Source organism: Prinia subflava, chromosome 14 (assembly GCF_021018805.1).
Source record: "Prinia subflava isolate CZ2003 ecotype Zambia chromosome 14, Cam_Psub_1.2, whole genome shotgun sequence".
NCBI lineage: Eukaryota > Metazoa > Chordata > Aves > Passeriformes > Cisticolidae > Prinia > Prinia subflava.
The window spans coordinates 18275339-18302562 of record NC_086260.1 but is presented as its reverse complement, the minus strand read 5'-3'; the positions used below and the strand labels follow the sequence as shown (position 1 = coordinate 18302562).

Below are 27224 nucleotides of genomic sequence, written 5' to 3'. Positions count from 1 at the left end.
GCTCCTTCCCTCCCTCCCGAGCTTCTGCTGCTTCCACAGACCCTCTGGTCAGGCAGGCAGTGTGCAGGTCTGGGCAGGCACCTCTGCTTACCTGCCAGAGCTGCCATCGGCTGCATCTCCTCCTCACTTGTTCCCAGCGCTGTGTGGCTCCCCAGCACCCCAGACTGTGGGATCTGTCCCAGCCATGTGGTTTCTTGGGGAAACCAAGGGCCCGCTGAGCGAATTGGGGTGGTTTTACACTGCTTAGGAGACTTCCAGAGCTGCTCTATTACAAAAGGTTGGGGGTGAGCTAGGGCCCTCAGCCTTCTGACCTCTGTTCTAATGAAGAAAGCTGCTGGAATCCTTGGGGGGCTGGGGATAATGAGGCTGCCCCGTGCCGGGCTGGAAGAAGAGATGAGGCTGGTGGTGATGAAGCACTGAGGGAGAAGCCACCAGCTCCTCCACTCCTTCCCCTGCATCCAGTGCAGAGGGGGTTTTGAATGTGGGACACGCCTGCCGTGCGATGCGGCTCCCAGGGGAAGCCGGCACGGATTCCCTGAGGTCTCATACAACCACATCCCATGACCAGCAGCCCCGGGGGAGGATGGCATGGGAGTGGTGTGGGTACCATGGGGTCCTTGCTGGCCAGGATCCTTGCCCAGGTTGGCACCTTTTCAGGCAGACAGTGGTGCATCCCCTGCCCTGTCGGTGTGCCAGGGCTACATGTGGCACCCTATGCCCCCCTCAACCCTACTCAGTCCCCTTCCCCAGCTGGCCTGCTGTCCCCAGGTTGCCTGGCACTGAGATGGGACCTGAGAGCTGTGTGCTTGCTGGTGCTAGTAGATCACACCATGCTGAGCATCCTTCTCGGGGGACAGGTCTGTATGTCCTCTCCTATTCCTCCAGGAGTGCAAGGCTGGGGGACCAGAGCTTCCATCCCTTGCCCCCCATCCTCAGGGATGAGCCAGAGGTGCTGGCAGGGTCACTTCTGGGGAAGGGCACTGCAGTAAGGTCCAAAGCGTTGCTGGCAGGGGACACTTTGGGGATATGCGGAGTTCTCAGGGTCCCCCCGGGAGATGGAGCCGCCCCCCGTGCATCCCCGCCGCCCAGGGCTGGGGTATGGCGGGGCCGGGCCGGGGCGGGCCGGGGCGGGCCGGGGGCGGTCGGATGTCGGCCCCATAAAAGCTCGGTGCCACCGAGAGCCGAGGGCGCGGCGGCGGGATGCGGGCAGCACTGGCGGTGTCGCTGTCGCTGTGCTGGCTCTGGGCGGCGGGGCACAGCCTGCCCCGGCTCCGCTTGTCCTACCGCGGTGAGCCGGGCCGGGAACACCTGCTGCGGGACGGGGGAGGCTGTGCACGGGCGGTGTCCTCAGGGTCCCCCCTCCGGGGCCAGCTGAGCACTTGGGGAACCTCAGCTGCACACGAAGTGCGGGGTTTTGGGTGCGGTTGGTGGGCAAATTGTGCTGGGGCTCGGCTGGGCTGGGGTTTCGGTGGGTGGCTGCCTGGCACCCTCCGCTCCCCACGCGGGACGTAGTGGCCCCCCGAGGAGAAGAAGGAGCAAGAGAGGAGCCGGGTGACGGGGTCAGGGGATGTGCCGCTTCCCATGGGGGATCATCTCCCACGAGAGAAACTGAGGCAGGGCGGTGTTCTGGCCCCGGCACGCTTTGGCTCGTGTGCTGGGTGGGTGCTGCGGTGCGTGGGTGGTCCCCGGCGTGGTGGGTGCTCAGCATCCTGCCCTCGGCTGGGCTGGGGGGGGGTTCCCGGGCTGCGCTCTCCGAGCCCCGTCGCGCTGGGGTGCGGGTGCCGGGGTGCCGGGGCCCCTCGGGGGCTGCGGGGGCAGTGCTTGGTTTTAATTAAAACTCTCCTTGTGATCCTGCTCTGGCTCGCCGCATCCCCCGCTCTGCCAACCTAATCCATGGGCTGCTCCAGCCAAACTTGACAGAGCCTGGGGCGCCCCAATCTCTCCCCGGCCTCAAAGCAATGAACCTGCTCTAAAAAAATCAACATAAAATAAATTACATAATGTGTATCTTCCCCCTTCCTTCCAAGGAGGGGGAAAGACCTGGGCAGCCCAGCATTTTCAGAGCCTCGGGAGCTGCAGTGCCAGGGAAAGTCTGCTCCTTTGCTGCCTGAGCTAGGGGTTCCTGGGTCTGGCTGCATCCCTTGGTCTGTCCGGGGGCACAGTAGGTTGACTGCAGGGGCTGCCTCTCTGTTGAACGGGAAACTGAGGCACGCAGTGCCCCCCATCCCGTTATCCTTGGAGCCCGGAATGGCACATGGCTCTGCCCGGTGATGCAACCCGGTGTCCTCAGGAAGAGCTTGGCAGTGGGGTGAGGAGATTTGGGGTCGCATCAGGGGTGAATTGTGGGGCTCAGGGTCTGGCTCAGTGTCTGATCCACTCCAGCACAAAGTCCAGCCGTGTGGAGCCGTTTCCCAGGTGCGAGGAGCTGCCTGGGGCGGGGTGGAAGTTTCTCAGCCTCCCATGGGACCAAGCCACCTTTTTTTTTTTTTTTTTTTTTTTTTTTTTTTTTTTTTTTTTTTTTTCTTAAGCTAATTATGCTATTCGTCTTCCAAATTGGAAACAGAAACTGAAATTTCCCATGAAACAAATTCTGCTACCGCCTTCCCTCCAGGGAAGGAAAAAAAATAAAAGAAAATTTCAATGAAAGACATTAGAGCCTCTGAAATTAAAACCATGGTGAGCTGAAGCTGTTTGTGCAGAGCTCCTCCACCTAGGCTCTCCGTGGCTGGTGGCCCTGGCTGTGAGGTGACTTTAAGGGGTGACAGGGACAGGCATTGTGCTGTGGGTGCAGTGGTGGCCATGTACCCAGCTCTCCCTCACTCTTCACACCACTCTTTTCCTTTTGTTTCAACCTCCAGCAGTGGCTCATGTAAGAGGGGAAAGAGCATTTTGCTGTTGTGTGGACCAGAAGCATTGCCCTGTGCTCTTTGCTGTCCCTCCCGAGGGATCCCCACTTGGGGGGCAGCTCCCGTGGGAGCCCCACCCTGGGGTAAAGGTGTCCCAGGGACAGACGGGGCATGGCAAAGGGCTGTTCCCTGGGGAGTTGGAGAGGAAGGCGCCCTGAGCCAGTGTAACCCGAAGCGCAGGAGGAATTTGCCAGGTCTGGGGGAGAAGGGGAAGCCTTGCCTGAAACAATAAAAGCAGCCTGCCGACTTTGCCAGTGTTGTTTTGATCTGGGAAAATATTATTGCTGGGCAAGAATAGAAGGAGCTGACAGCATTTTCCTGGGCTGGACCCGGTGATACAGGAGGGCCTGATGCTAGGACGACACAGGGAGGAGGGTACCAGACTGGGTGGAGGGACTGCCCTTGCCTGGAGCCAGCTCTGCTTGCAATCACAGTGGTCTTTCCGATGAGGATGGAGCCACTGGGACTACATCCTCTGTGCCACTGGCATCACCAGTTAGGACACTGGGGCTGCCCTTGAGCAGGGATAGGGTGTGTGGTAGGGTGAAGGTGCCTGTTGTTCCCTGCTGGGGATGGACCTTGTCTCCCTTGCAGGGCCTAGAAGAGGCATTTCCCTCCAGGATGGGGCATTATGTCACTGGCCACCTTCTTGCTGGAAGTGACAAATGTCCCCCCAGCAAGAGCACGACTTGGTACCCCAGTGTCCTGACCTGTGGTGATGGGATTTGTCCAGCACCACCTCCCCTCTTATGGAGACATGTGTGGGAGATGCTTGGGCTGGGTGTTTCCCTGGGGTCAGCAGCAGTGGCTGGCAATCTTCCGGGCTGGAGGGTGTTTGGGGACAGAGCTGTGCTCATCAATGGTGCTTTGTCCTCCTCCTTCTGTCTGGCAGGCACAGTGGCCTGGCCTGGGGTCGGGATGGGTTTTCAGAGCCCCATGAAGCTGAGGCAATATTCATTGCCTCCGGCCCTCTCCCTCTGGCTGCTGTGGCAGCTGTGTGGGCGCCACTGTGCCGGCTTGATGACCCTTAAAGTAATTTCCACTGGAAACCAGTCGAGCCACTGCCCCCGTGTCATTGTCACTTCCCCTTGGCATCCCACGAGATTCAGGCTTGGACTTGCTCTGAGGGCTTTGACTGTCAGGCCTTGTTGCTTTAGGATGTGATGTCCATCCCAGGGATGCAGCCTATCCGTCCCTGGGATGCTCCCATGCTGGTGCCTCTCCTCAAGTACCTTGTGCATGCCATGGAGGAAGGCTTCCTGTCAGCAAGTTCTGGTGGCAGTGGCAGCAGCGGCCTTTGTGTGGCAGTTTCCTCATGGCACTGGCTGGGTGCCTGCTATTGTGTCCTTGGCTGGGACCCAGCAGGGACAGGACCTGCTTTCTGCCCACCTCGTGTCTGGTCTCGCCTGGGCTCTGCGTGAGCCCAGCCTGGGGATGATGGCACAGCCCAGCTTGCTGTGGCACGGCCACAATAGGAGTCTGGGGTGGTTCAGCCAAACCTTGCTGGGGGTGGCAACCTTGCCTGGGACCCTGCTGCTGGTTGGCTCTGCAGCTTTGTCCTTGGCTGGCAGGGAGAACAGCACTTCAGGGAGATTGAGGCTGGGATGTCCATGCCTCCAGGAAGGGATGGAGACAGATGCTGCTGCAGTCTGGAGTGGCTGTGAGCAGCTCTACTGACTCCAGGATAACTCCATGATACTCAGAAGCAGCAGCTCAGAGAAACCCTTGGGGTGGGATGGCTTCTGCTGATGCTTTTGTCTCTTCCTGGCAGAGCTTTTAGGCACCAACCGCTCCGTTCTCTTCTTTGGTCACCGCGGCTTCCTGGGCTTCCGCTCCCTCTACCTGGATGAGTACCGGGACCGGCTCTTCATCGGGGGGAAGGATGTGCTCTACTCCCTGCTCCTGGATGGGGCCAGTGCAGATGTCAAGGAGGTGAGCTGGGTGCTGCTGAGCATCCTGGGGTGTCTGTCCCCACTCTGGCCTCCTGTGGACCTGTTGATGCCCAGTTGAGCAAAGTCATTCTGAAACAAGAGGACTGCCAGGGGACTGCCTTATGTCAAGTGCCTTGAAATTATTCCATAAAGTTGTAGTGCTTGGCAAGGGCAGGCTGGCTGTGGTGGCTGGAGGGAAATTAGTTGGTAATTAGTCATGATCATCAGCCTAGGAGACTGGTGGTACAGCTCACCAGTGATTCCTGGGTACTGAGCATTGTTTTGGACCCCACTCTTCTAAAAAAGCTGCCCTTGGGAGATTGAATGCTGCCCATCCCCATCTGGGCATCCCCTTCACAGACCAAATATTCAACTGAAAGCCTGCAGAGACAAGGAGCTAAAGGGATCCATCACTGCAAAGCCCCCAAATCTCTCCTGGTTCCTTGGTGGGAGAGGTGATGGAACAGAATGATGGTGCTAGATGGTGATGGAACAGAATGATGGTGCTAGATGGTGGTTCCCCTCCCCTTTCACCCTTTCCACTTTGACTTTTTGTTTTTCAAATGTGGCTCTGGGCTGTTTCTAGCTGAAGAAAGAGGAGGAGGAAATGAAGTGCCCTTTGGCATGCTGGGTCACTGCAGTGGGGTCAAGGGCTTGTGTACCCAAGCTGCACTTGGTCCAAGCTGCTAAAGGCTGTGGGGGACATGGACTCCATCACTCCTGCTGCCTCCTGGGCACCCTTTCCCTAGGCCACCCACAAGCCCACCCCCTTCCAGGCCAGCTCCAGCCATCCCCAGCATGACCACCCAAATCCAACCCAGTTATGGGCTGTGACTGCCAGGATGCATCTCCCCAGGAGGAAGGGTCCTGTTTGAGGTTGTAGGGTGGGAGTCCTGGGCTGGGTGGGCTCCAGGGAGCTGAGGTCCCTCTCTCCATCCCCTTGCCATTGTCAGCCTGGAGGTGTGGATTTGCATGGCTGGGTCCCTGCTGTCCCCCCTCCCTGCTCCAACAGACCCTTTGTGTTCCAGATCTACTGGCCACCCCGCCCTGGGCAGACGGAGGAGTGTTTTCAGAAGGGGAAAGACCCAGGGGTGAGTCTCTTCCCACGTGTGCTCTGCTCTGAGCTGGGGGGTCCCCATGTTGGGACTGTGCCATGTCACCTCCCTGGGATGGGCCTGGGGCTCAGGGGCTAGTTAATCCTGGTGCAACAGGGAAACTGAGGCAGGGAGTCTATGGCCAATTCTGGCCACACAAGAGGCTTGCTCCAAGCTCTGGAAATCCTGTCTCAGTTGCTCTGCTCAGCCCTGTGGCCACAGAGTGGTGGCCAGTGTGTCCCAATGTGGTTTCATGAGCAGGCAGGGATAGCTGGGCTCTGGGACCGGAGCTTGGAGGGACCAAAACCCCCATGCTGTGCTCCAGACCCCAGCAACACTGCCTGGCCCATCCTGGCTGTCCCTGATGGTGGGAAATCTGTAACTGGCTCAGGTTTGGTGACCTTGTTTCCTAAACCTTACCCCTCTTTGCATCCCCCTGTCCTGATATGAAACAGGACTGTGGCGGGGAGAAAGTCCCCAAGGCTCCCCTGGCCCAGACAAATTGCTCCCAGGAGTCCCTGTTCTGCTCTCTGTGTTTATTTTACCAGCTCTCACCGACAGATCCAAGCCAGGGCAGGCTCAACTTTTTATTTTTCTTGAACGTATATTTTTTTTTCACTTGCTATTTTAGAAGCTCTTTGCAAAGGGAAAATAAACAGCAGGAGGCTGGGAACCCCTGGGGCGGCTCGGCAGCGGTGTTCCCAGCAGATGAGGGGCCTCGAGTCCTGCTGTGGAGGGAACAATGGAGGGCAGGCAGGGCTGGTGCTGGCCAGGGGGAGCTGCCAAGCTAATGGTGGAGAAGGATGGGAGCCTTTTTCCAAAGGGAACTGCCAGGAGAGGATGCACAAAGTCAGAGGTGGCAGGTCTCCAGTCCTGGGAGCGTCATTGCTGCCATCCCCCAGAGAAGGGGACAATTCCAGACAGCAGCAACCAGGGCTGTTCTGGAGGCAGCCCAGGATGCCTGTGGGTCTGTCTCCACTGTTTCCTCCTTTTGTTTCATCCCTGGCGTAAGCAGGAACATGATGGGGAAGGATGTCCCTGCATCTGGTCATGTCCTGGGGTCCATGGGTTTGGGGCAGGGTTTGGAGCTTGCAGGGAGGTGATGTTGCTCCCCTGGCTAGTGACAGGGTGAGTGCACAGGTGCCTGTGGGCAGGAGATACCCAAGTGGCATCCCGTGGATCCCATGTGGTTCCCCTGGGATGCTCTTGGCAGCAGGACAACCAGTAAAAACCCTGTCATTTTGCAGTGGTCTGGGGTCCATCCAGATGAAGTCCATACAAGGCCTGTTGGTGGGCACAAGCTGCTGCCCCAGATCCCTGGCACCAGGCTGGAGGCAGGGAGCCTGGGTGGAGCCCAGGGAGCCAGGGCTGGGGCTCACCCACTGTCATAGGGCTGCAGGCAGAAGCAGGGAGCTGGGGGTGGGCAAAGCACCAATACCTGGTGACCCTTGCTCTCCCCTGCTGTCCCCCCAGACTGACTGTGCCAACTATGTCCGTGTGCTGCATCCCTACAACCGGACACACCTGCTGGCCTGTGGGACAGGCGCCTTCCACCCCATGTGCACCTTCATCTACGTGGGGCACCGTGGCGAGGTAGGGCAGCATCCCCAGCAGGACACCCCTGGAATGTAGGTCCCCATTGCCTGCCTCTCTCCTGAAGGGCCTTGAGACTGCATGGGGACACTGGATGTGCAGTTTGCTCTAACATGAATATGGGAATACTGGTGGGGAGAGTGTCAGGAACCTGCTGTTCCTTTGTCCTTCTGCTACCCCCGTCCAGGTTTCCCACCTGTCTGGCCTGGGATCCCCTTTATAGACAGGTCCCCAGGGGCTGGTGTCTTGCCAGTGGCTGAGGTGGAGGTGGCATTTTCTCCTCTCCCAGCTCACTACTCATAAATCAAGTTGGCTGGGGTGGAATGGCAGGACACCCAACAGAGCCCTCCCCACAGCCTGGCCCTGCCTGAGCAGTGGGAGCCCTGTGTGTACCATGGTGACTCTGACCAGGCAGGTGGGCAACCAACGGGGCTGGCGGCTCCCCTTCGGCTGCTGCGCACCCTCATGGGATCAGTCTTGCCTCAAAAAGCGTAGATCCTGCTTCCAGTTGGTCCTTTGGGTGCACTGAGTGAGGTGCAAGTTGGGCAGGGAGCAAAGCTGGCCCCTGCATGCCTGGGCACAGCCCAGGGCTCACCTGCCTGCTCCCCTCCCCAGCACATCTTCAGCCTGGACCCTGCCAGCGTGGAGACCGGCCGGGGCAGGTGCCCACACGAGCCCAGCCGTGCTTTCGCCAGCACCGTCATCGGTGGGTTGTCTTCCTCAGGATGTGGGACCCCTGAGTGTGTCTCAGGGATGGTCCCCGTGCCAGCCAGGTGGTGTTTTTGCAGGTGGGGAGCTGTACGCTGGCCTCACTGCAGATTTCCTGGGGCGCGATCCCGGTGTTTTCCGCAGCATGGGGACCCGCTCTGCCCTGCGCACAGAGGTGGACCAGCGCTTACTCAATGGTAACAGCTTCCCTCTGCCCCTCCATTTCCCCTGGCAGGGCTAATGCCAGGGCCCACGAACCTTGTGGTGGCCACAGCATCTGTTGCTATGATGCAGCATGCCCCATGCCAGCTAAGAGCAGGGAAAGGCACCAGGGCAGCAAGGTCTGGGAGTGGCCCTGGCTGGGACTGGGGGTCTGGAGGTGGTAGCTGTGCCCTCTCTCTCCACCTGACATGGCTGGCTCTTGCTTGTAGATCCCAAATTCGTGGCAGCCCACTTGATCCCAGACAATGATGACCGGGACAATAACAAAGCCTATTTCTTCTTCACGGAGAAGGTGGTGGAGGCAGACAGCAAGGAGCACGCCATTGTCAGCCGTGTGGGGCGTGTCTGTGTGGTAAGATGCTGGTGGGGACTGTGGGGGACAGGGATGCACTAAGTCACAGCAGTGCCCTGATACTCCCTGTCCCTCCAGAATGATGCTGGTGGCCAGAGGGTGCTGGTCAACAAATGGAGTACCTTCAACAAGGCCCGGCTGATGTGCTCAGTCCCCGGCCCTGGTGGCATCGACACCTACTTTGATGAGCTGGGTAAGGCATGCATGGAGCTGTGTCTCACTGGAGCTAGTCAGTTGGTGGCTACCCACTTAGCTGGATTCCAGGGAAAAAAATCCATGCTTTCATTTCCAGAGGATGTCTTCTTGTTGAGGACAAAGGATGGGAAGAGCCCGGAGATCTATGCCCTTTTCAGCACCGTCAGGTGGGTGGTGCAGCTCCAGCCTCTGGGGCCATCCAGCCGCAGCTGCCCATGACCTGCTCTGTCACTGTCACCAAGGGTTGCTGGCTGTGGCCCTGGTCTGCTCGGGGTTGTCGGTGTTGCCACAGTGCCAAGCGTGGCTCTGCTGAACCCACTCTCTGTCCCACTGCAGCCACGTTTTCCGGGGCTCTGCTGTCTGTGTGTACCGCATGGCCGACATCCGGGAGGTCTTCAACGGGCCCTTTGCGCACCGGGAGAGCCCCCATCACCAGTGGGGCGCCTACGAGGGTAGGGTGCCCTACCCACGGCCAGGTGTGGTAGGTGATTCCCTGGATCTTCAGGTCCCCTCTGCTCCTCCAACTTCTCTTCTGGGGTGGTGATGGAGCCATCACCCATCTTCTCACCTGCTGGAGAGGTCAGCTGGTGGTTTCCCCAGGTCTGGCAAAGGGGTGGAAAAGATGGATTCCACACTGGAAGGCAGAGAGGGATCCAGAACAGCTCTGAGGGGTGGTGGAGGGGGAAGGATGGGTGTTGGGATGGCTAGGCCGAGCTGGTCCCCTCTCGTCCCTGCAGTGTCCCAGCAAGACCACCAACGAGCCCCGGCGGCAGTACCGCACCACCAAGGACTTCCCTGACGAGGTGCTGCACTTTGCCCGTGCTCACCCACTCATGCACAGGACCGTGTACCCCCGGCACCGCCGGCCCCTCCTCGTGAAGACCGACCTGCCCTACCGGCTGCGCCAGCTCGTGGTGGACAGGGTGGAGGCCGAGGACGGGCAGCATGACATTCTCTTCCTGGGCACAGGTGAGCAGCAGGAGTGCAGGAAGGAGCTGCAGAGCTGGGGGTCCCAGCGGGCATCCCCCTGGGCTGTGTGACGCAGGGTGCTCACACCTCTGTCCTCCTTGGCCCCCAGATGCTGGCTCGGTGCTGAAGGTGGTGGTCATGCAGAAGACGAGCTCAGCCTTGACTGAAGAAGTCATCCTGGAGGAGCTGCAGATTTTTAAGGTGACATTTACTGCCCCACTTGCAAGGGGCAAGTGGGATGGGCTCAGGTTGGGGACACATGTGGGGATGGAGGCTCAGGGCTGTCACTGCATTGTTGGTCTCTGGAAGGTCTCAAGATTGTGAGGGCAGAGGGTGGCTTGGGGGTATTTTCACCCTCCTCAAAACATTCCTGATGCTCTGCCAAGCCCTGGCGGCTCTGAATGACCCGGGCTGTCTGTGGTGAGGATTATGCCAGCCTGATGTCCACTCCCCTCCCCTACAGATGCCTGTGGCCATCACCCAGATGGAGATCTCTGTCAAGCGTGTGAGTACAGACATGGCTCGGCCACAGGGCTGGGGATCAGGCAGGTGACCAGCTGTGGTCACCAGCCTCTTCAAGCCATGTGACACTTGCCCTGGGGTGTCCTGGCTGGGCCCCCAGGCGCCAAGCCCAGGGGGGTTGCCAACATCACCACCTTGGTGCTGTTCCCCCAGCAAACGCTCTACGTGGGCTCCAGCCTAGCGGTGGCCCAGGTACGGCTGCACCAGTGCGAGTCCTATGGCACTGCTTGTGCTGAGTGCTGCCTGGCCAGGGATCCCTACTGTGCCTGGGATGGCACTGCCTGCACCCACGCCCAGCCCTCTGGCAAGCACCGCCATCGCCGCCAGGATGCCCGCCATGGCAATCCCGCACACCAGTGTCTGGACCAGAACCTGACCGGTGAGACTGGGGGACCCGCAGGGCTGAGGGTCTCCTCCAGGTGCCCCAGGATGTCCTGACATGCACAGCCCTAGCACACAGAGGGGCTTGTAGCCATTCCACGTGGGCACCCTCATTTGCCCATCTTATAGACCAGGGCATGCCCCAAGAGAAGGTGGGTGCTGCTGGGGCTGGGTCTGGCCATGGGGAGAGAAGGGGATGAAGCCAAATGGTGGCCTGGGCAGGTGGAAGCCTGGCTCTGCCCTCCCTGTGAGCCTGTGCCTGTCTTTGCCCTAGTGGATGATTTTGAGAGCATTGAGGAGAAGGTGCTTTATGGGGCAGAGGACAACAGCACCTTCCTGGAGTGTGTGCCCCGGTCCCCACAGGCCAGCGTGCAGTGGTTTGTCCAGAGGCCCCCCGATGAGCAGCGGGACGAGGTGAGGCTCCCTTGCATCTGCTCCCCTTGTGGGGACACGGGAGGGATGTGGGGCCAGACCTGGACCCTCCCAACCTCACGGTGGCCGACAGGTGAAGACGGACGAGCGGATCCTGCAGATGGAGCATGGGCTGCTTTTCCGCAAGCTGCACCGGCACGACGCCGGCATCTACTATTGCAAAACGCTGGAGCACGGCTTTACCCAGCTGGTGGCCAAGACCACCCTGGAGGTGATCACCAGTGAGCAGCTGGCACACACCTTCCCCCAGGGCCGAGGGGACAAGGTCCCACACCTGCTGTGCCCTGAGCCCCGGCTGGTGCCACAAGCTCCCAAAACCTGGTTCAAGGACATCATGCACCTCATCAGCTCCCAAAACCCACGGCGAGTGGAGGAGTACTGTGCCCGCCTCTGGTGCAGCAGCCGCCCTCACCACCGCAAGAGCAAACTGGTGGCCCAGGCCAAACTGGTCCTGGCTGGCGTGGACGTGGCCAAGAAGGGACGGACAGCCAAACCCCACAGCGAGAGGAACCGTGTGCCCCGGCAAGCACCGGCCACTTAGAGAGGGCAGGGTAATGGATGTGGGGCAGCCGTGGCCAAGTACCAGCTCCCTGTGCTGCTGGTGGCCCCGGGGGCCTCTTGCCCTGGTGGGTGGCTTGCAGGCTCCCAGCCTGGTCTCCCTGGCCGGAGCGGATGGGCAGGTCCCTGTCACCCTCAGTGGCGGCAGGGTCACCTCACAAACGGGCGGTGAGGTGGGACTCGTTGGCCCCCCCGTTGCTCTTGCAGGTCTGCTACATCAGCAGGTGGGGGCCGTAGTCCCTGGGTGGGCTGGGGCACAGTGGCACAGTGCCACCCGGGCCATGCTGTCACCCAGATGCTGGCTGGATCCCTCTGTGAATACTGGGGACGTGTGTGGTGCTGTGGGGAGTGGCTGATGGCTCCAGGTTCTTTCCACACCAGCACAGAGCCTGGGGAAGATGATGCCTGCTCGTATGGGGGGAAAGCCAGCATCATCCCAAAAAGCCTCTTTGTGCAGGAGGAGCCCTGTCACCTGCTGTGCCTGGGGAGCCAGAGCTGTGCTGTGCCACCCAGGATGTATCCTGGGGGATAGTGCTCCTTCCTACTTTCCCTTGGCACTGGGACACACTCAGCAGTGCCAGCCTTTTCCTGGGTGCAGCTCCCTACTTGCCCTCTGCCCGGCCCACAGCCAGTTTTACAGGACAAAAGCAAACAGCTGCGGGCAGGTTAGACCTGCTCCTGGGTAAACACTAGGAGAGGCACTAATGCCACCGCTGTCGTTGTGCCCAGGTGGGAACAGGGACAGGCAGAAGGCAGTCCCAGTAGAGTCTGGGGTGCTGCACCACAGCTGCGGTGGTTTCCACTGGTTGGTGGCCCCGCAGGGCTGGGTGGGACATGGTTCCTTCTGCCTGGTGGAGCTACACCAGCACTCAGAGCCTCCCCTAAACGCAGGGTTTGGGGGTAGGTGCAGGGAGGGCACCTCCAGGCTGCCTGCAAGGTGTTCCTTGCTTTCCTCATCCGACATGAGCTCACTCATAGTCAGCCCGGGGTGATAAAGATCTGCCCCTTCCTGAGGCAGGGCAGTCCCACACAATGGTGTGAACCGTGGCCCTGCTGGGACAGGCATTGTTCAGAGCTGGAGGAACGGGAAAGAAAAAGAATAATAATAATAATGATAATAATAATTAAAAGGCCCTAAATAGCTCACACAAAGCCAGGTCGTGATATCATCTCTCCTCCCTGTGTTTGTGCTGCAGCAGCGGCTCCCCGGGAGCAAAGTCCCTCGGCAGCACTGCCCCATCCCACAGAGATGGGCTGGGGGTCCTGGCCCCCTTCTCCAGCTCCCTGTCCCACCTCTCCTGCAAACTCCGTGTGTCTCCTGGCATGGGAGAGCTGTGGTGGGGCTGCTAGGCTGGGACATGTCCTGCAGGGAGGGGAGTGGTGCTGGTAGCGCTGAATTATGGGGCCAGACAGGAGCCAAGCACGTGGATTTGGATAATCGCAGGCCTGGGAGCACAGGAGAACAACAGCCAACAAGCAGAGACAAGGAGGAACCTGAGTGGAAAGACAGAAATGAGACAGGAGTCTGATTCCTCAGGGCCCAGATTAAACAGCTCTGCAGTGCCTGCATCCTTCTGCCTCCGAGTGACCCCTGTGCTCCACAGAGCAGGGACTGGGCTGCCCATTTTGGGGGAGGCAGCAAGAGGGGTCCTGAGGGCTCTGCTGTCTATGGGACCTGGCCCTGAGGTGAACTGTGACAGGCTGGAGGTGGCACCAGAGCCAGCAATGCTTCAAACTGAGCAGGAATGGAGACCAGAAGCAAACAGTCCCCCAAAGAGTTCCCCCTTTTTGGGTGACTCTCCCTGTTCCCAGTAAATCTCTGAGGTGGCTGAGCCTGGTCCTCCTGGGTAGATTTACCACTAAGGCTGGAGCAGGAAAGATTTTGTCTGAGCTGCACACAACATTCTGCAGGCTTCCAGCCTTGTCTCTGGTGAGCTCTGGTGAACTCAGGCAACCTGTATCCCTAGAAACTTCCACATGCTGAACAACCACGCACACACCCTCATGCACCTGGTGGGTGGAAGGAGACACCATCCCTGGGCAGATCCAGCACCGTGCACCTCAGTTTCTGTAGAGGGGAGTGAGTCCTACCTGGGCTTGGCACTGTCCCAGGGGCAGGAGTGGGGTGAGGGGAGCGCTTGGGGCCGGGGCGTGCGTGGGAACAGCCAAAGAACAAAGCCATGGAGGGAGGGACAGCCCCAGCCGCCCATCCCACTCCTATTTTTATCCCACTTCCTAAGGAAGTCCAGAGCAGGAGCACACGCTCACCCTGGGAACCTTCCAGCCTCCGAGGTGGACAGAGTGGATCTGGGGGCCAGGTCAGGGCTGGCCCCAGCCTTGCCAGCAGCCCTCACACCTCGACACATTATCACAGAATCAGTTGGGTTGGAGGAGACCCCTGAGACATCGAGTCCAACCTACAACCCAACACTAGCAAGTCAGCAGACCATGGCACTGAGTGCCACAGCCAGCCTTTCCCTAAACAAGGGAACAGCGACTCCACATCTCCCTGGGCAACCTATTCCAACCGCCAAGCACCCTTGCTGTGAAGAAATCCTTCCTAATGTCCAACATGAACCTCCCCCAGTGCAGCTTAAGACTGTGTCTCTCTCATCCTGTCTTTGGCTGCTTGGGAGGTGAGACTGGGCAGTTCAGCCCCTCACTGCAGCCCCTCATCAATAGGGCAGCCCAGGCTGCTGAGCCTGAGCCCCATCATCATCATCCCCAAACAACCCCACAGACAAACAAAACAAAACCCCACCAGGCGGATGCACCCACATTATTATTCTTGCTATTTGTTTCCGCCCAGCGTGCGTATTTTCAGAGCTCTTGTTACGAGCACTAGGCGTGGGGTCCATCAGACATTCCTGGATGTTGCAAATTCTGGCAGAGGCCTCTACCCTCAGCAGTGATGTGAAGTGTTACAATGAGCAGACCGTCCTTGAAAGCACAGGGGCACAACTAAAAAAGTATTCAAGTATCACCATGTCTAGAAAATTACAGGCACAAAGTTCAGGAGCACGTGCCATTAGCTAAATTTCCTAGACAATAAAGGGAAGTAGCAGCATACGGTGAGGAAAGGGAGCGAAAAGAGGATGGAAATCGGTCACCAGGAAGCACAGAGGAGTGAGACGTGACAAGCCCTATTGTTTAGGAGGCAATAAACTCTAGCCATCCGTCCTTCCTGCGCTCGCCGGGCCAGCCAGAAGCACACCGGGGGTCCCTCACAGGAGCGGCTTTCCCGGGAATGGCGGGCCCGGCCCGCGCCTGCGCAGGGCGCCCACCCCCGCGCGACCGTGTGTCGCGGCCGCGTGACGTCACCGCGCGCCGTGACGCACGGGCGCGAGCGACGGCGGGTCCCGTAGTGGGGGCCGGACATGGCGGCGCGGCCCGGCCCGCGGGAAGATGAATAAGGGCTGGCTGGAGCTGGAGAGCGATCCCGGTGAGCGGGGCCGCGGCACCGCGCGGCGGGCGGGGCGGGGGGCGGGCCGAGGCACAGGTCGCGGCGGCGAGGGGGCTCTGAGGGACACTCGGGCAGCGGGGCCTGGGCTGGGGGGGACGTGGGGGACAGGTGAGGGAGGCTGCAGAGGGCAGGCTGCGGGTGTGGGGTGTACGGGGGGAGTTTTAGGGGGTGGGAGTTGTGGAGCACAGGTGGAGTTTTGGGAGGGGTTGGGGATGGGAGGTGGACTGGTACAGTTTGGGGCCCTGTGGGTGTGGGGTGTGCAGGTGAAGTGTTGTGGTGGTGTGGGTGCACAAGTGGGGTTTCGAGGGGGGAGATGTGAGAGGGTGCAGGAGGGCAGGAAAGGTGCTGAAGAGGCTGGCATGGAGACACTGGGAGCAGGACGGCCACAGGTGTCCCGTTCCCGCTGCCTGGAAGGTGGATCCTGTGGCGGAGTCCCGGAGTTGTTTCATGGGTTAGGATGTCAGGGCCAAAGTTGGTGTTGGCTGAGGCATTGGCTGAAATCCCTCCGAGTTGCTGTAGTGTAGAATGGGGTTGTCCTGTGGAAAGCTGGGAGCTGCTCTCTAGGATGGGGTGGTGACTTTTTGGGGCTGTGGGTGAGGAAATTTGACTTTTGGAATGACACTTGTCTCTTGCACTCAGCAAAAGATTCTGTCTGGGGTCGCTGTCCCAGTCACTCCCAGTTTTGCTGCTCTTTATTCTCATTATTGATACTTGGAAAATGCTGAAATCATTCCCATCCTGTCCTTCATCATGGCAAAAAGTTGCAGGACATGCTTTGGATTCTCACAGCTGGGAGGGAAGGTTATTTGCTTGGGAGACAGTCTGCCTGGGCAGAGGCAGGTTGTTTTGGATATGTGGCACTTTGGCTGCAGGGGTGGCAGCTGGGACAGATGTTAGGAGTGCCCCGTATGCTGCTCTCAGCTTTCAGCACATGCCACGAGCTGAATATCTTTCCATGGGGCTTGGGATGAAATCTCTGGGTGCTTTAGTAGTCAGGAAGGGTTTGGTAGATCCAGGTCTGGGCTGGCTGCTGGGTGGGGAAGAGAGCCTTGGGAACAGCCAGGCTGCTGGCATAGTGTTCTGTGTGCATGTGGACACCAGAATGTGTCCCAGCCAACCCATATAATTTGGGATGGGTGTTTAAATGTTCCAGGAGAGGTGTCAGCAGCAGGACTGTGCCTTTTGTGGATGCTGAGGGAATACAAAATAGTGAAATATGCCAGAGAAAAAAGTTGGGGTTGAAAGGGACCGGGAAGGTGATGGGGTTTGGTGTAATGGCCTGGCCTCCACTGGTTTGAACCATGTTATTTCCATAGCATATTTCTTCTCACTGACAATTTTTTAAGAAATACAATGTTTTCTGTTAAATTAATGAAGACTTTTTGCTCCCAGGAGTTTCCTCCCTATTTTAATAATTTTAACTTTGGTGTAGAAGCCCCTTGGGCTCTTCTTAATTGAGCCACATACATCAGGGTCCTTAAATCCATTGGCTTACAGGCATGTTTCTCAGGATTTAATCCTTCTTATTGGTATTCCCTGGACTTCCTTCCAGGCTTTCAGCAGCCTTTATAAGGGAGCTAAAAAAGCAGATTTGTTATTCCAGTCTCGAACTCACTAACTCCACGTGCAGAGTGACTGCCTGAAAATTGGACTGTCTTTGCTTTGGCACCATAGTGGCAGCTGCTGCTCAGTTGCTGATGTCTGATAATCCTTGTTTTCTTGCTGTGTATTTCTGGTTATGTCCTCCTGAATTTTGTAGTCCCTGGAGACAGGCTGTTGGATTTGGTTCCCTCAAAGAGACAGAGAGATGAAGATGAGCCTTTCAACTCTCAGACTTCCCTGCAGCCCTGTTGCTGTGATCTGGATTTCCCCTCACTGGCTTTCACTAACATGAACAGAAATGATTTTTTTTCAATATCTTGTGATATCTTCAGCCATTTTTCTCTCTGGTTACAAGCATGTGTGTGTCATTTAGGTGCTCCCTCCTGCTGCTGCTCACTTGGCAGGCCATCTGCAGTGGGCTCCTGGCAGAAAAGAGTTGGTTCAGGTCCTCTTGAGGAAGAGGATGATCAGTGGGGATGGAGGGGTGAAGGGAGCTGGAGCACCTCTGAGCTCAACAGCCCCACTGGTGGGACTTGGTGTGATCCTGGTGCCACTCTGCTGTGGATTTTCTGGCTGTGCCTTGGCCTGGGACCATGTGGGACTCTCCGGGGATGATGACAGCAGATTTCCTCTCTGCTCTCTTCAGCCAAAAGTAACCTGTTGGTTTTGTTCGTTTTAGGTCTTTTCACACTCCTGGTTGAAGATTTTGGTAAGTCCTAGAAACCTTTCTGAGAAGTTGGTTTTGTGCCTGACATTACCCTGTCCTTTCTGGTGGGCCTTACACCAGCTTCTCTCCTTTGTCTGCAGGGGTCAAGGGAGTGCAGGTTGAGGAGATTTATGATCTGCAGAGCAAATGTCAAGGGTGAGTCAGAGGCCTGAGAGTGTGAGTTTTGCTAACAGAATGGTCTGTGGGCCTGGAAACTCATCTCCAGGTGTTCAGAGGGGCCCGTGTGAGCTTGTGTGTCATGGAGGTCAGGGCTGTAAGTGATGGACCAGGAGGGCTTCATCAGGTTTGGGGTAGGTGGGGGACATCGTCCAAGGGATTCACCTCCCTCTCACCATGGAGAGGTGATGTGGTTGCACTGTGAGCTTTCTCCCTGTCCTGGTGCTGTGAAAAGGCTTTGAGGCGGTTGCTTCTTAAAAGCCATTGCTGAATTCCTCTCAAGAAGGAATCCAAGGTAAGTGTAAAAGGAGGGTCATTCAGTGGCCAGGTACTGTTCTACAGGTCAGTCAGTGTCCAGAGGGGAATTTCCCATTTCCTTGTCTTCAGCCTCTTAAGACTTGTCAATCCCCAAAGTTTTCAAGCTTGATTGTTGGCTGAACCTGGAGCATCAGCGCAGGAGTGCCCTCAGTAGTGTCAGGCTGGGGGGATTGTGGCAGGGATGGTCACTTCCAGAAAGACAGCACTGGTTGTTCTGCTTTTGCTCTCTCTCTTTGCTCTGCCTGTGAAACTGTTGCTGGGCAGAGCAGCCCCACTGGTGTGGTTGGTGCAAGGCGCTGCAGCTGCTGCTTTCTCCCTGCAGCCCCGTGTATGGGTTCATCTTCCTGTTCAAGTGGATTGAGGAGCGCCGCTCCCGCCGGAAGGTCTCCACGCTGGTGGACGAGACCTCGGTGATCGATGATGACATCGTCAATAACATGTTCTTTGCTCACCAGGTAGGCTCCAGGCGGGGGGAGCCACTGTCTGGGGTGTCTCCTGTGACACCTCAGGGAAGCAGTGTGGTACTGAGAGGCTGCACTGATCTTGCTGGTCATGAGGGCAGCTCCTCTTTCCTGGGAGTGTTTTCCCTGAGCTCCAGGTTGGAGGGAATCCAGTGAGGGTTGGGGGCTGTGGCCTGCACTGTGAGCAGATGCTCATGGGGCATGGTGATGCTCACTAAGTGATACTGACTTCCCTCCTTCCTGTGAGAGCTGAGGTCAGGTCGCTGCTCTCACAAGTGCTGATGGTTCTTGCATCAGTGTTTTCAGTTGATTGTTGTCAACACTGAGGGGTTGTTGAAAGGCTGCCTTGTTCCTCCTGGTTAAGTTGGTCTTTGTGTTACTCTCCAGCTGATCCCTAATTCCTGTGCCACCCATGCCTTGCTGAGCGTCCTCCTGAACTGCAACAATGTCGACCTGGGCCCCACATTGAGCCGCATGAAGGATTTCACCAAAGGCTTTAGCCCTGAGGTAGGGGCAGCGTCAGGCAGGACTGTGCAGGGATGGCAGAGGTGGCTCTGCCTCTTGCTCCCCTCTTGGGGTGATGCTCTTAATGAGCTGGCTTCTTCCCTGCCCTCTGTGGCTGCACACTGCAGCAGGATTGCCTCTTCTCTCTCATATTCCTGCCTTGCCTTGCTCAGAGCCTTGGTCCCTGTAAGCTGGGCACAGCTCTGAGCCTTCTGTCATGTCACTCCCTGTAATCAAAAGTCCTCTCTCCTCCCTTCAGACCTATTGTGAACTCTGTTTTTGTCCAGCGGTAATTTATTCAGTAGAAATTGTGTGCTTTTTCCATCTTGGACTTTACCTGTAGCTTAGAAGAGTAGAGGATGTGCCTGAGGGTTTCTGTCTGGGTCCTGTGGGTAGATGGAGGGAGGATGTGGGAAGGTGAAGCCTTTTGTTTGTTCCCTGTCACTTCTCAGCTGTTCTCTGTTGCTGTTGACCGCAGAGCAAAGGCTATGCCATCGGCAACGCCCCGGAGCTGGCCAAGGCCCACAACAGCCATGCCAGGTGAGTGAGGGGTGTCTGCAGCTCCCTGTCTCTGGAGGAGGCAGACTCTCCATGCCCTCTTGCCCTCGCAGGCCAGAGCCACGGCACTTGCCGGAGAAGCAGAACGGGATCAGCGCAGTGCGGACCATGGAGGCTTTTCATTTCGTCAGCTATGTCCCCATCAAGGGACGGCTCTTTGAGCTCGATGGGCTGAAGGTCTATCCCATTGACCACGGTAAGAGCCCACCTGTCCCTGCGTGTTGACACAGGTGAATAGCACCCTGGTGTGTCCAAATGTATTGTTTTTATTGCCTCCTAGTGTTAACTGGTGTTAGTGGACAATCACTCCAATGGCTCCCAGACTTGTCCTGAGTTTTGACAGCTAGTTTTGGAGCCTGCATGCTGGGGACTATGCCTAGAAAGCAGTTATTTCTAAATGTATTGCTTTTGATTTCCAGCCTTGTGATTTTCCTCCCCAGTTGCTCAGGGCCACAAGGTCCTTCAGCTCTGAAATAACTTCATATACCAAGGGAGAATTTACCTCCTCACTCTCCCCTTGTGCCAAATAACCACTGTGTGTTGATGCAGCTGGTCTCAATAGATCCCATTGGGCTGTCTGGGTTAGTCCGTTCTCTTACAACTTGACCCCTCAGCTCTGTCTTTCAGGCAGTTATTTTTCCCTGCCAGGTTTCAGTCTGTCAGCCCCTTTGGTAAGGTACCCCCTTCGTGTACCTGGTTTACTTAAGCATGGCCTGCTTTGCTAAGTTCAGCTGTGTGTTGCTATCACAGGGCCGTGGGCAGATGACGAGGAATGGACGGACAAAGCCAGGAGAGTGATCATGGAGCGCATTGGCCTGGCCACTGCAGGGTATGTCTTGGCCCACAGGACAAGCACTGCTCCCTTGCCATATTCCCCTGAATTATTTGTATTGTGCTTTCTGAGTGGCAGGTTGTGGAAGTGAGGGTGGAGGTTGCCTATGGAGAGGTGCAGGTGCTCTCTCCCTTGCCTTCTCTTGCCTGCAGAGCATGCACTCCCTGTGTGATGCAGCGCCCTGCAAATGCTGCACAGTGTTAAGAGTGGCCTGGTTAGGTCCATGTTAGCTCAAGTGCATAGGAGAAGCAGTGGTGCTTCTGGTCTTGAGCTGAGCCTCTTGGATGCTTGGGCATGAGGGTGACAGCACTGGCACAGGTTGCCTGAAGATGTTGTGGCACCTCTGTCTTTGGAGATATTCAAAAGCTGTCTGGCTGTTGTCCGGGTGACCAGCTCTGGGTGATACTGCTGGGGCAGATGACTCTCTCAGGTCCCTTCCCACCTCAGCCAACCTGTGATTCTGACAATGTTTTCTGTGGTAGCTGAAGCAATCTTGCACTGCTTCTTCAGCCACTGTGGAATTGACTTGGTTTTGGGAAGAAGCCTTGGGAGTGTTAAACGCCTGGGCAGGAGGTGGGGATAGGGCTGTCCCCACGATCCTGTGGCTGAAGGCTGCTGCCCTTCCTGCAGGGAGCCGTACCACGACATCCGCTTCAACCTGATGGCCGTGGTGCCTGACCGGAGGATGAAGTACGAGTCCAAACTGCACATCCTGAAGATGAACCGCCAGACTGTGCTGGAGGCCTTGCAGCAGGTAGGACAGCCCAGGCCCTTGCAAGGCTGGTGGGGGGAATAGACTTTTTCAGGGCATCTACCTGTGCTGCTAGGGCCCTTGTTTTAGGGGTTTTGTTTGGCCTTGGGAAAATCTTGTGGGAAGAGGAGATAGCCAGCCTCACTGCTTGGCCACTGCTGCTCACCTGGCAGGTGGCTCAGCTGTGTTGTTTGTGTGCCTGGGCACTTGGTGTTGGGCTCACCCTCCTGAGCTCTGCAGTGCTTGAGGGGGAAGGATGTGGTTTGGGTCATTGCTGGTCCAGCATGCAGTTTCTATATCATTTGCTTTCAAGCTTATCCGAGTAACTCAGCCTGAGCTGATCCAGACCCAGAAGTCTCAGGAGTCTCAGCCTGCTGAAGAGGCAAAGCCAGCCAGCAGCAAGACCGTGACTCCAGAGAGCACTCATCCAGGTAAGACTTTGTACCAGCAGTGTTGCCAGCCTGGCCTGCCATGGAGTGAGCACAGAGTGGTGACAACAGCTGGCTGACCTGGGGCTTGGGGCGGTTTTATTGTCAGCTTCACTTTCTTTTCTGTGACCCCTGCTCCGTGTGCACTGTGCTGGGGTGTGGTGATGCCTCTGTGCCTGGCGGTTGTGTTGGAGGGTGCGAAGCTTGAAAGTGGGAGGGCTGGAGCTTGGGGACACCGGTGACAGATGGAGGTTGTTGTGGTGGTCTGTAGGAGTGTAAGAGCTCTTGTCTCACCTGGGTGAGTAAGGGATGGTAGAGGACACGGAATAAAAGGTGATAGTGCTGGTGAGGAAAGGCTGTGCTGTGCTTGTGTGGCAGATGGCACGGATGAACCCACCAGCCAGGGCCACCCCATGACCACACAGAGCCCACCCAGCAAATCCAAACCGGTGCCAAAGACAACAGTGAGCAGCATCAATGGGGCCCCTCCAGCAAACCCCAACCCCATTGTGCAGAGACTGCCAGCCTTCCTGGATAACCACAACTATGCCAAGTCTCCCATGCAGGTAGGCTGGAGGGCTAGGCTGGTGGCACACCTGATTCAAGCTGAGCTCTTTGCCTGCAGTCCCTCACATCTGTGAGACCACAGCTGTTAGCTGGCCTAAGCCTGGCCCTGCCTTGCAGCCAGCCTGGCCCAGCACTAACCCAGCCTGGGAGGGGAGAGGGTAAATAAAGTCTGACCTGACAAAGGAGGTTAACCTTAATGTGGGTAAACTGAACAAAAGTGGGGACGGGGCCCTGTTTCCTCTCAAAAGAGCCAAGTCCTGGTGTTGGGCAGGACCAAGGATGAATCCACTGGCTTCTTCCTCCTTGCCCTGCTGGCAGCAGGCCTTCAGCAATGGTGTATTGCAGGAGGAGGAAGACCTTGCAGCAGGAGTAGGTCGCAACCGGGTCCCAGTCCGACAGCACCAGCAGTACTCGGATGATGAGGATGATTATGATGATGATGATGAGGAAGAAGTTCGTAACACCAACTCAGCCATCAGGTGACAGGTTGAGCTGAGGGTGGGGGGCCAGGACCTGACATTTGCAGAACTGTCAGTGAGGACTTCCCTGATCTCTTTCCTTAGATCTTGATAGTTCGATTCTGGTCTTCACCTGGCATTTTCCTTTTCACTCACTGGGTTTTGTGAAGTCTTTCTTGTAGCTCTTTACCGCCAACTCTGAATTTCAGCTGCCCTGCAAGTAACTGTGTAATGGCAGCAGGCTTTGGGGCTTTGAGGAACCTTGGTTCCACAGTGACGAATGCCAGCTCAGCTCCTGATGACAATGCTGGTGTGCTTGGACTGCTGCTAAGTCTAGGAAGTTGGGGTCACAGCAAGGGAGCTTTGGGGGCTTTGGAAGAAGAGCTGGGCTACACAGCACCCTGTGCCCCCCAGCAGCGTAGGGATGTCTGGGACTGAGTGGCTCAGAGTGGTGCTGAGGTGCTGCAAGGGAAAGCCGGTGGCTCTGAGGGTGATGTTGAAGTGTTTCAGACCTTGTTTGATGTTGAAGTGTTTCAGCCTGGACTGCTAAACACAGAGCTGGCAGTGTCCAGGCTGGGCCCTCCTACCGGCTACTCACTTTCCCTGCTGTGTTTCTGGGCAGGTACAAGAGGAAAGGGCAAGTGAAGCAAGAGCACGTGGCAGGGGCTGCAGATGGCCAGCTCTCTGTCCTGCAGCCCAACACCATCAACGTCCTGGCTGAGAAGCTGAAGGAATCTCAAAAGGATCTTTCCATTCCCCTGTCCATCAAGACGAGCGGCGGGGGCGCCGCTGTGGCAGCGGTGACGCACTCCCAGCCCTCCCCCACGCCCAGCAACGAGAGCACGGACACCGCCTCCGAGATCGGCAGCGCCTTCAACTCCCCGCTGCGCTCTCCCATCCGCTCGGCCAACCCCACACGCCCCTCCAGCCCCGTCACCTCCCACATCTCCAAGGTGCTGCTGGGCGAGGAGGACGGGCTGCTGCGCGTCGACTGCATGCGCTACAACCGCGCCGTCCGGGACCTGGGGCCCATTGTCAGCTGCGGGCTGCTGCACCTCACCGAGGACGGTGTGTTCTGCCCGCTGGCTGCTGCAGGTAAGGGGCTGCTTTAGGGTTGGAGTCTCGCCTGGGGTGTCCTTTGGCTTCGCAGGTGGATGCCAGTCCTGTGTGGTGTCTCCTAACGCTTCCTTGCCCTGTGTGTAGATGGGAAAAACTCCCCCTCTTCCATCAAACCCGGTGAAGAGGCCCCCGTTGCCATCAAACTGGAGGAGAAGGAGGGCAGTGAGGCCAGTGACAGCAAAGAGAAGGTGGGACTTGGCAGGACCAGTGATCACCCTGGGGGGGAAAAGTATTCTCCCAAGGTGAGTTTTGTGCTGCGACAGCCCTGGGAGCGTGGAGCTCACCCGGAGGCGCAGCAGCGCTGGCAGTGACTGAACTGCATGTGCACGCTGTCCCCTCGCGTGTCGTCGCAGCCGTGCCTCAAGGCACAGAGCAGTGCAGGTTTTGTGCCTTGTGTCATCTCGGGGACCTTTGCCTTGGTAGTGGGCACAGCCCCTGTCTCTGCAGCTGAGCCATTCAGCCTGCTGTGCTCTCCTCTGGGCCAGGAGCTGGTGAGAGCCTGCGTCCCACAGTCCCAGCCTGCTGGTAACTTCACAGCCTGTCTGTGCCCTCCAGCCAGGGACAGGACCAGGCTCAGGCAGCACAGGTGCACCAAGGGCTCCCTGGAGGAGAGCTGGGTAGAAACTGTTATTCCAAAGGGAAGTCTTCAGGTTTTGTTTTTCAGGAGAAGCAGGCCTTGGGGGAAGGGGTGGGCAGGGTTTCTGGCACACAGGCAGCCCTTCCACCTGTCCCAAAACCAGATATATTGGGGCTGGAGCAGAACCCACCTCCCCTGGGGCTGGCCATAGTAAATTCCCTACAGTGAACTGATCTCTGTTTTCCCCTGGCGAGTGTTTTTCCTTGGATGAATCCTCCCTTTCCTAGCACAGAGAGGAACACCTGCCAGCTCACCCTGCTGGCCCCTGGGCTGTGGCTGGCTCTGTGCTCATGTTTGGTCTGCTTGATCCTGGTAGGAGCTGCTGGCGCTGCTCAAGTGCGTGGAAGCAGAGATTGCAAACTACGAGGCCTGCCTGAAGGAGGAGGTAGAGAAGAGGAAGAAATTCAAGGTGTGCTTGCTGGCTTGTTTGCACTGCTGATGTAGCTGCCCAAAGGCTTTTGTCTGGGATGGTTTTATGTAAAAATGGAGGCAGAGTGGTTCAGCTGAGAATGGTGGTGAGCATGCAGAGTCTCTTCCATGTTACCCAACAACCCAGCAGGGCAGAGCTCTTACCGGGACAGACCACAGCCCCAGGGCAGCACTGGCACCCAGGAGGAGGGTGATACTGTGCTGGGATGAACATCAGCACGGATAGAAGCAGGGGAGAGTCAGCAGAGATACCTCCCCTGCCCACCCTCACCTCTTCCCAGCTGCCTTTTGTGGAACATACTGGCATCTGAACTGGGGTGGACACAGTCCCAGTTGTGCACTGGCCCAAGATAGGCTGGGAGGTGGGTCCCTTCCTGCTTTAGTCTCCTTAGTCTGTGGGCTGGGCCAGGGATGCCAGTTCTTTGTCTTCTGTTAACTTTGAACTCTCCCTTCTCCTTGCCCTCTGCTTTTGGATTATTTGTGGATTTGTCTCTTTGTAGATTGATGACCAGAGGAGAACCCACAACTACGATGAGTTCATCTGTACCTTCATCTCCATGCTGGCCCAGGAAGGTGAGCTGTGCTCATGGGGCAGAGGGTTTGGGTTCAGCTGGGGGAGCTGCACTGTGTGTGATGGAGGAGCAGCTGAGAGCCTGAGCTGCTCACCCTGCCTGTCTCCCTGTTTAGGCCAGGCCTAGGGCACAGGCTGGAGAGCCACAGATCTCTGCCTTCTTCCTCCAGTTTATGGTCCCTGGAGGTGCCCGCTGATGGCTTTTGAGCGAGAGGGGCAGGGCTGCCCTCTGGCATGGGTAATCCAGCACTCCAGGCCCGTGTGTGTGCTCTTCCTGCAGGCATGCTGGCCAGCCTTGTGGAGCAGAACATCTCGGTGCGCAGGCGGCAGGGAGTCAGCATCGGCCGCCTGCACAAGCAGAGGAAGCCGGACCGCCGGAAACGCTCCCGCCCCTACAAAGCCAAGCGCCAGTAGCCGGAGAGCCAAGACTGAGAAACAGCACTTGGGCTTTGTGCCTGTGGGCACTGGCACTTGGATCTATGTTACCCTTTGCCCAAGGAAGAGGGACCACAGTGACAAACCCTTAGCCCAGGCTGGGGCCTGGGAACAAAGGGAAATGGGGTTTTTCTCTGCACCTAAGCTGTGAAAGGCAAGAACCTGTCTGGAGGAGTCCCTGCAGCAGAAGGGAGTCTGGAGTGCTCAGCTGCCTGACCATGCCATGGCAGCTTCCAGACGTTGTCACGTCTGTCTCAGCGCCCTGGCTGAGGACTGTGAGCAGAGGGAAAGAGCCCACGCAGCTGGGGATGGGTCTTGTGGGACACACAAGATGAGCGTTGTGGGAATGCTGGCAATGCCCATGTGAGGCTGTACTGGCCACAGCTGGCTGTGGCTTGTGTCCTGCATCCAGGCCTTCAGCTTTGTGCTTCCCTGGGCTGTTCATGTCTCTTTTTTATCCTCCCGCCCTTCCCCAAACTCATTTTTGGTCCTAACCCAGGCTTTGGCCATTCTTAGCAAGGTGGCTCTATGGCAGAGCTGCTTCTGCACCCACCTCACACTGCAGTGCCCAGTGCTGGCTGAGCTCTGGGGGCTGGTGACACCTTCCCAGTGCAGCTTGGCTCCCCAGTGGGCCATGGCAGCTCTGTTGCTGGATGAGGGTGGGTAGGCTCCTGCGTGCCCAGCCCTCTGTGGTGGTGCTGTGGGCGGCCTGTGCCTCTTGCTGCTCTCTCCGTGGGACCAGCTCTGTGGCCCTGGCAGTGCCTGTGGGTCACACAGCATTGCACCGGGCCCCAGAGAAACCCCAGGAATTACAGGCCCAGGTGCATATGGTGGCCTTGGTGGTGCTGGGCATGGCATGAGGGTGGACACTGGCTGTGGCTTGGTGAAGCTTCTCCACAGGGGGAGATGTGGCTGGGTGCTGCAATGACAGATATGGGATGGGGGCAGCAGCAGAGGGAGCCACATCTCTTCCCTCTGGCTGGCTGCTAACCAGAGCTTGCTGGCTGCCTTTTGCTTCCTTGCTAGCCCCCAGGAGCGTGGCAGAAATCCGAGATACCAGAGGTGAGCATTGCTCCCCACCGATGTGCTGGGGTGGAGCTGCCACAGAAGAGGACTGAATTTTTTCAATATCTGTACAGATCTTGACTACGGAATGAAACAGTTCTTTTGGTATTTGTTGAAGGAAAGAAAATCCTTCTGTCTCTTGCTGTGTCTAATATCAAGTGCTGTAAATAATGGATCTGTCTGAAGGAATAAAGCTATCCTGTAATGGCCAGCCATGGAAGAGCTGTGTGAGGGAAGGGGGCAGGAAGTGGGGCTGGAAGCACCATATGCCAGCTCCAGG

General features: G+C 57.5%; 2 protein-coding genes across 4 annotated transcripts; both read left to right on the top strand.

Annotated features, from left to right (window-relative positions):
* Positions 1–1150: 1150 nt before the first annotated feature.
* SEMA3G (semaphorin 3G) lies at positions 1151–13015 on the top strand. The gene is made up of 16 exons (XM_063412012.1): positions 1151–1288; positions 4678–4838; positions 5866–5928; positions 7405–7524; positions 8140–8230; positions 8313–8429; positions 8664–8806; positions 8885–8999; positions 9099–9168; positions 9338–9482; positions 9739–9970; positions 10080–10171; positions 10434–10475; positions 10646–10871; positions 11148–11287; positions 11379–13015. Exons 1-16 carry the CDS (start codon positions 1201–1203, stop codon positions 11844–11846), a joined length of 2313 nt encoding a protein of 770 aa, XP_063268082.1. The 5' UTR covers positions 1151–1200; the 3' UTR covers positions 11847–13015.
* A 2162-nt stretch (positions 13016–15177) lies between these two features.
* On the top strand, positions 15178–27155 carry BAP1 (BRCA1 associated protein 1). Of its 3 annotated transcripts, none has more exons than XM_063412013.1 (17): positions 15178–15305; positions 17608–17637; positions 17736–17790; positions 18452–18584; positions 18978–19097; positions 19573–19634; positions 19706–19848; positions 20403–20481; positions 21115–21238; positions 21549–21666; positions 22042–22229; positions 22576–22709; positions 23311–23783; positions 23892–24049; positions 24761–24853; positions 25374–25446; positions 25725–27155. In XM_063412013.1, the coding sequence occupies exons 1-17, from the start codon at positions 15269–15271 to the stop codon at positions 25856–25858; spliced, it is 2154 nt and encodes a 717-aa protein (XP_063268083.1). In that variant the 5' UTR covers positions 15178–15268; the 3' UTR covers positions 25859–27155. The 3 variants fall into 3 exon arrangements, with proteins under 3 accessions (XP_063268083.1, XP_063268085.1, XP_063268086.1); XM_063412015.1 differs by having other exon boundaries at positions 15179–15305; positions 23892–23995; XM_063412016.1 differs by lacking the exon at positions 17736–17790 and having other exon boundaries at positions 15208–15305.
* Positions 27156–27224: the final 69 nt, after the last annotated feature.